This window comes from Anneissia japonica, unplaced genomic scaffold, assembly GCF_011630105.1.
Source record: "Anneissia japonica isolate Jap-2015-1 unplaced genomic scaffold, ASM1163010v1 scaffold1258_len173354_cov150, whole genome shotgun sequence".
Classification (NCBI taxonomy): Eukaryota; Metazoa; Echinodermata; class Crinoidea; order Comatulida; family Comatulidae; genus Anneissia; species Anneissia japonica.
Window position 1 is genome coordinate 119,595 of NW_022754736.1, and position 8,659 is coordinate 128,253.

Here is an 8,659-nt window from a genome sequence, read left to right on the forward strand (position 1 = left end):
GAGTATTGTTGTTCAAAATCGATTATTTTAATTAATTTTTAATTATTAATTTTATTATTAATATTATATCTGTTAAAATAAATAGCTGCAATATGCAATATTCAACTTACTATAATGGCAGTTCATATAATATACATATAAATAATTATATATATATATGTATGTATATATGTATATATGTGGAAGTGATAACAATGAAAACAAAAGTCAAGTTGATGTATTTTTGGAACATAATTTATTAAACACGAATATTTCGTCCACTCCTGTTCACCAATATATTTGTTATGGAACAACGTGCTACATCATTTCACAATGATACATCTCTGTATATATGTATATATATATATATATATATATATTTATATATATATATATGTATATATGTGGGGGTGGGGTGTGGGGTGTGTGGGTGTGTGTGTGTAGGCTAGTTTCTGTTATTTTTAAAAATATTCCTATAAACTTAGGCCTACTTCAAGGTTCATGTGTATATATTATATTAATGCTTGCGGTACACTACGTAAATAGTTCTGAAAAGAAATTTTGTTGTTGGTTGAGAATATTTCGACATTTCGATTGAGTTGCTTCAATCGCCTTCAGGAGAATTATATCTGCAGAAATACAAAATCACTGAAATACTTAAGTGTTTTTGCTGCTGATTGGTGGAAAACCAAACAAATACTGAGATGTGTTGCATTGGTTTAGGTCCGATTAAATATGGAAAACCAAATATCGCTAATGACATATTCGGTATCCTGGTGTAATGTATCGTGTCTGCAAATTTCTATAGCTTCTCTGGTCCGTCTGAAATGCCAAGATGGTAAATTGGCTACCAATTTATTTATCCCAACATAAATCATATGTTATGACTGTTGATCCGCCAATGACAAGGGACTAGAATGACAAAAGGCAGAGTGACTTACCAGAAAATCATAATGCAGATACAAATATCCGTTATTACCATTGCCAGTATAAGAAAACGCCAATAAGGTATCAGGTATGCATACAATGAGGCTATCATGTAACCAATTGACCACTGAACTGAGATGAAAGTCCCGGCTAAAGACCGCCTTGATGGACCAACAAGTTCACATCCTGAAACAAAATAATATAATAATAATAATAATAATAATAATAATAATAATAATAATAATAATAATAATAATAATAATAAAAATAACAAGCAACCCTACAGCAACAAGAAGAATACTTGCTTTTTTGCATTCGCCTTTTCACATGTAGTCTTAGTTATTGTTTAGTTCTCCACTAATCAGCAGCAATTCTCACTACCCAAACATATAAGTATATATCTGTTTCGGAATTTCTGCAGATATTATTCTCCTGAAGGCGACTGAAGCAACTCAATCGAAACGTCGAGACTTTGTCAAACCAACAACAGTTATTTTCAGAAACTTCAACCACACATTCAACCTCTGTTAAATTTAAATCGAAACACCGTTTATCCAACTCGTCAACCTGGCACCAGAAATCAGTTTCAGGAAACAGAAATACTATGGATAGATAATTCAAACCAGTTGATATCACACATAAACTAACAATTATATAGGAAAGGAAAAAAAACGTTGATTGCATGGTCCGATATGTTGAAAAATATCGTCAAAATGCTGTATATTACGTTCGGGTTCCATCGCCGTACCGGTACTTAAAATGAAATTCCGGTCAAATGATTCTTCCAAGGCTGCAGCTAGCAAATAAATCTGTATTAATACAGATATGTAACATATTACAGTACAGTATTTTTAATACTAATGTTGAGTTGGTCCAATGGCTTATCTATGTAATAAGTTGCAGACAATGGTATTCGGTTTATATTCTAATAAACCGAATATCATTGTACCATATGGTCATGTCTGTTAATTCAGCTAATTTTTCAGAACTATCTACGTGGTGTATCGCAAGCATTAATATACAGTATATGTAAATACGTAGTTATAACTTAATTTCTGACTAAATAATGAAATTATAAATTAAGTTATAAATACAAAGTACTTAAACTTCAACGCAATTATAACGCTATTATAACGTAGAATTGCTTGCTGGGTGGTGCTTGTCTATGGTATAATGTTGACTCGCTAAAAAATTTATTTTGCATTATTATTTATTGATAGAGACATATCCAATGTACCTATATTATTTATTAGGTACTAGGCCTATTATGTATTGCTCTAAAACATACAGCATTAAAGTTTTCAAAATACTTATATTCAATGAAATACAAATGCAACATACATACCCATGACAAATGTTGTGTTGAAAACCCCCATGGAGAATACCGCTGAAATCACTTTGAAAGTAATGAACATCAAGTACCATTGTGATGATAGGACAATAATATTTAGTAACGTACACATCAACATACACAGCATTATGGTCCTCTTTCGCCCAAATCTATATTAATAATCAACAAAACATACGGTAAATTATATTACACACAAATTGAGGACAAATGTTTTGATAAATTAACATATAACAAAGAACCATTGTAATAATTCAAAGCGGTTGAAAAAAATCATCCAAATCTTATTTCCATTCTTTATTGGCAATCAAGACAGAAGGATGGGAGGGCCTGGTCTCTAAGTAAACTTAATTACTATAACATATGTCAGAGAACCACTCCCATCCAGTAATTACAAATATATATCAATAAAAATTAATACAAAACACATAGATATATATCAGTTTTATCACATTACTATATTACGTTTGTTTGGCAACAAGACGTGAGCCAAAATACTGTGGTAACATTTAAAAAACGCCTATAAAACAGTATGTTCCCTGGAACGGATATCAGTCTATCAGACCATAAAACGATACATTTCATTCGCTAATACAAACAGAAGCTAAAACAATCTTAAACACATTTATTAAGAAAGTGAAAGTATTGACGCGTGATACCATGAAAGATGTACAAGGATGTCTTGAAGTCACAAATTTGGGACGTTTTTCTTGAATCAGAATCTATTGACACAGCGGCTGAATTCATCAGCGAGAAATATACGTTTCTGTGAATCCAACATTATAAAAGGAAAGATAGTATAGTTTTATCCAGATAGTAAACACAAAATACAAAATATTATTTGGCTTTCTTACCTGTCCGCAATATTTCCAAATATAAGTGCCCCGAACAATGTACCAATATAAGTTGACGAGATTACTAGAGGTACTAAATAACCATCTTCACAAACCAAATCAAACTAAAAGAATAAATGTTTCAATAATTATTGGTGTTTAACGCGTGCAGGGGAAATTTTGCTTGAAATATGAGGGGAAAAAGAATTCGTAAAATATTTGCAGCTGAACAAAAAAAAAACAAAAAAAAAAAAACTTATCTTATAGCGACATTAGAGAGATAATGACAAAAAAGACAGAGTGATCTTGGGGATTTTAAATTATTTTCACCTTTTTCAATGACATAATAATAAAAGATAGATTATATCTACATAATTTAAATAGCCCTATATAATAAATATATACTCTCTCTTTGCCTTTATGATATATCATTTTTTAATTTTCATGATCTCATAAAATCGTGTAAGCTGTGTATAGTTTGTTGTAAGGTTTTAAAAGTTCCAACTTAATTTAGTATGACTCCTAAAACCCTTCAAGTGTTTTCTGATTGCATAGAAAAAACACTGTTTGATTAAGAATATTTATATTGCACTTGTATTATTGACAGTAATAACGGAAAAGTCAACTATGTGACATTCCTAAGGTTCAAACTCGGTATTTAAGTTATAAAGTTGCATACTAGCATTGCTGTTGAAGTGTTTTGCATGTAGGTAAACTAAAGATTGAACTAAATTATCAGCCAATTGCCTACACTATTTCACTAATTCAAAATAACCAACAAATTGTGGTGAATTTAAAATAATAAAATTAAGAACATATTTCTTGTTAACGGAATCAAGGTTGACTATCACCTAGACTTGAGAGCAATGAGATTTGTAAGCTACAAATCGCCCGTTTCTACATCCTATTGCAAAAACCGCGTAGAACAGAAAATGGTTAGAGGGATAAGTTGAAATTATCGAACCGGTTACCATACCTCCTGCGTTACAGAAGTTTTATATTTGGTAGTATCGTACTCGTACCCATTATTACACCTATGAACAGATACAATTTTCAATGATGTTGTGTTGGAACTAAATTCGTAATCAGTAAGATTATATTGACTGCAATGCCCTTCGATTAACGTAGTACTACTCTGGTCTGTTGGTCGGTAATCGTGCTTTAATCCCACACATTCAACCTCTGTTAAATTTAAATCGAAACACCGTTTATCCAACTCGTCAACCTGGCACCAGAAATCAGTTTCAGGAAACAGAAATACTATGGATAGATAATTCAAACCAGCTGATATCACACATAAACTAACAATTATATAGGAAAGGAAAAAACGTTGATTGCATGGTCCGATATGTTGAAAAATATCGTCAAAATGCTGTATATTACGTTCGGGTTCCATCGTCGTACCGGTACTTAAAATGAAATTCCGGTCAAATGATTCTTCCAAGGCTGCAGCTAGCAAATAAATCTGTATTAATACAGATATGTAACATATTACAGTACAGTATTTTTAATACTAATGTTGAGTTGGTCCAATAGCTTATCTATGTAATAAGTTGCAGACAATGGTATTCGGTTTATATTCTAATAAACCGAATATCATTGTACCATATGGTCATGTCTGTTAATTCAGCTAATTTTTAGCTCCAATGAGGGACTATAGGAGTACCTTGCTGATTGATTAGTAATAGGTAAGATATATTTTTGCTGGTACATCTTTTTTGCTAATAGATCCTTTTCGTATATCTTTCTTTTTTTGTATGGGCGGCCGTTAGGTTAAAAACGCAGCGTCTTTCTGATTAGACATTTGAAATGTTGGTCCCGTATGGAAATGTGTGACATGCACGTTGAAGAACGCAGAACACTTTGAGTAGGAGATTGTCTCCCGGTGTTAAATAGTCGAAGGGTTGCCACTCCACTATCAACGGTGGGCCTAGCCATCCAAGACCACTTTGCAAGTAGGCAGCAAGTTCCCTCTCCCATATCAAGTGGAGCGACCACTCGGCACCGATTATTCCGTCAGTCACAGAGATGTTTATACGTTCTCTTGTCTGCATTTTGTAGAAATTAGTTGGGACCATAGAGATATAATAAGAATACTAAGAGCGCTAACCGCAATGTATTCGATGTTCGAAATACGCAGAACTGTGTGTGTACCATCCAAGATGGCTGCCATAGATTTAGCCAATCAAATTTCGCTAAGCACCATTGTTTGCAATTGCGCCCTCAATTTACTCAGAAAGTTCAGTACAGCTAGTTACCCGTACTTATACACATCTCCTACATGAAGTCATATTATAGTAACTCGATGCCCATCGAATAAGTAATAAAAATTCGCCATAATTCATCAAATATCCATGGCGTCCAGGGGGCTTCGCCCCCTGCACCCCCACCGGGGGACCTAGGCGGCCCCCTGGCCCCAGCCAAGTGAGACTCGATTCGCTCCACTAGCCCCCCGTCGGGGCCTTTAGCCCCTCCGTCGGGCAGGTCCTGGCGCCACCCCTGGGGAGAACCTGTGGGTACGAAACATTTGAGCTTAATAGGTGTGGTTTTGGGAGGTGGAATTTCATGAAGATGGCCGTGCCACCACGACCACCTTGGTTAGGGAGAGTTAGTCATGATAGTTATGGACCACGTTTTGTCACAAGGTAGGCGTACATTTTGTGACAGAACATAAAGTGTGTGATAGCCGAGCACATGGAAATGTATTTTGACAAGCATATGAATACCTTTCAATTCACTAACTAGAACAAGAACAATACCATTCTAAGTGACACTTAACGTACTCTTAATTGTTAATCTGATTTGACCCAATTAGAGTGTAGGCAGAAAATGCTGGACGGGTACGATTTTATAAGAAAACAACGTGACGTAGTATCATGAATCACAAACTGTTATAATCTCAATGATCACTTCATTAAAGTCACGTCATTATAACGAATTCTAATATTTTTAAATTTCAGTCTGATAACAATAATGTTTTTGTGTACTTACTTACTTCTGCCCGTAATGCCTTCGGGCACATAGGGCAGCAACCAGAGCTTTCCAATCACCGCTGTCTTGAGCCAACCGCTTTAAGGACTCCTATGAGTGCCTCGAGTTTCTCATCTCTGCTTCAACTGTTCTCCATGTATTTTTAGGTCTGCCTCTCTTTCTTTTCCTCTCTGGAGTCCAATGCAAAGGTGTGCGTGCAATGTTATCAGGCTCCTTTCTTAGCACATGGACAAGCCATTTCCATAATATTTTCGGTTATTGTTTCCATGCTCTCTATCTGGCAACGGGTGAAGAGTTCTTGATTGGAAATTTTGTTCGTTTAGAAGATACGCAGGTTTTTGTATATTCCGCCAAATTTCAATATATTAACGACATGAGCCTAGTGATCAACATTTTTCGATTGCTTCTATATTCTCGCCAGATGGCATTCCGGAAACATGTCTTCTAGATTGATTGATTGATTTGTTAGTTGTAGTTGTTTTTTTTCGGTTATTGTTTCCATGCTCTCTGTCTGGCAACGATTGAAGAGTTCTTGATTGGAAATTTTGTTAGTTTAGAAGATACGCAGGTTTTTGTGTATTCCGCCAAATTTCAATATATTAACGACATGAGCCTAGCGATCAACATTTTTCGATTGCTTCTATATTCTCGCCAGATGGCATTCCGGAAACATGTCTTCTAGATTGATTGATTTGTTAGTTGTAGTTGTAGGCTATCTTTTAATTCCTATATTGAATTAATGTTCTCATAATATAGTTATGTCTTTATAACATATTCATTTTATTTAAACCTACCACACGGTTTATATTTAATACACATCTTAAAATAGTAATCTTTAAACAAATATTTTTAAAAGGTATATCACCCTTAAATATCTTACGCCATCTTACAGCACAAAACCAAGTATATTGCTGACAGTTTACTATTTTCTTTATACAGATCCTTTTCGCTGGTGTCATTTTTGAACAGTTCCCATATCTAATCTTTGGAGGTCTAGCCATCGCTGCTGGTCTTGTCACGTTATTGCTTCCGGAGACACGTGGGTTAAATCTTCCTCAAACTTTGAAAGAAGGAGAAAATCTGGGGTGAGTACTAAAGTCCTTAGTGTGGGGCGTTAACCCGTTGAAACCGATTAGTGTCGATTGTTCTATTCGAAAATAACGTAATATATTTCTTTTCATTTTATTATTTATTTGATGCACATCAAATTAGTTAGAAGTAACATACAAAATTACAATTGTTATTAAAAATAAAACAGTAGTGATAACGACAATGAGAACAACGAACAACAATTACAATTAACAAGATAACATAAATAAAATAAGCAAATAAAACAAAAAAATATATATAAATAAAATATACACAAAGAAATATTGTTGTGCCCATGACTTGAACCATGCATTTGCGGTCATAACGCATTGAATTACCACATTTGGTAACATGAAAAATCAAAGAGTGAATGAACTAAAATTATTATTATTACCAATACCATTATCATCGCCATCATCACCGCCACCGCCACAATTTTATGTAAGCTTACTGCAAGCTCTAGTCTATGTTAAAATGATTTCGTCAGTCTATGTAATATAATGTATTCCTATTTCTTTTTTAATAAAAGCGATTTTTTTTTCACATTGTGAATATTTCTCGTCAGACAGACGAAATGTACCAGGATGAGAGAGAATCGGTTATGTAACTTCTCATTTACATCTTTTCCAAACACGAATTAATGTTCTGTTGTAATGTATACTTTCGTTGTCCGATCTGATAATAAATGTCTGTTGTACGTCTGCTATGGAAACGTTGATAATAATGCATTTTAAAGATTTATCCACACTGTGACAGATCTGTGTGAACTGTCCATATGAGGGCATGATGATGTCATGTCATACCCATATTGGGGCAAATCACATGTATTTGTCACATAGAATTTGATTGTGGGAACAGAGCTTTATTTGATGAGATTTCCAGCTTGAGTGAATAGTATTGCGATTCCCACTCTCACTAGCTTTCCTTAGATGGTTAAACATATGTGATCAAAATGCGCCCAGTTTATGCCCCGTCAAACGGCAACACTACTTTTATAATATTCAGTGTCCAACAATTAAACACGTTCAGTCATTAAAAGCACTTCAAAACAAGATTATACAATCTTAGGGCCAAGTATTTTTTATTATTATTAGCTGCTAATTTTTATTATTATTAGCTGCTAATTTTTATTATTATTATTAGCTCCGATGAGAAGCTCTAAACACACTCCGCTGATTGATTTGGCGCCAGTTTTGAACGTGCAGGAAAGTTTATACACCTGTCTCTTATACACATCTAGATGTGTATAAGAGACAGGTGTATTAATAACTATTAATTAATTGGACGAACTATTGCACAAAATAATTTCGGAATTACGATTTCGTCTCTACAGCGCACGATTCGTTTAATGAACCCCAGCAATTTAGAAGCCTTAAATCTCGTCTGCGAAACATGCAACCCCCAGTCCAATTTTGAAGTAAAATTTATTCCTATGTATTTATAAGAGCTAACCTGAGTCAGAGAGTTTAAACCAATATTATATACATGAGCA

General features: G+C 34.1%; 1 protein-coding gene across 1 annotated transcript in view; it reads right to left on the reverse strand.

Annotated features, from left to right (window-relative positions):
- The window catches only part of LOC117123225 (organic cation transporter protein-like), a 13,743-nt gene extending 9,225 nt beyond the window's left edge, over positions 1-4,518 (reverse strand). Inside the window, exons 1-4 of the mRNA XM_033269075.1 lie at positions 4,064-4,518; positions 3,109-3,212; positions 2,252-2,406; positions 921-1,092 (exon numbers count right to left, since the gene is read on the reverse strand). Coding sequence (XP_033124966.1) covers positions 921-1,092; positions 2,252-2,406; positions 3,109-3,212; positions 4,064-4,483 — 851 coding nt within the window. The 5' untranslated portion in view covers positions 4,484-4,518. The remainder of the gene's footprint in view (positions 1-920; positions 1,093-2,251; positions 2,407-3,108; positions 3,213-4,063) is intronic.
- Positions 4,519-8,659: the final 4,141 nt, after the last annotated feature.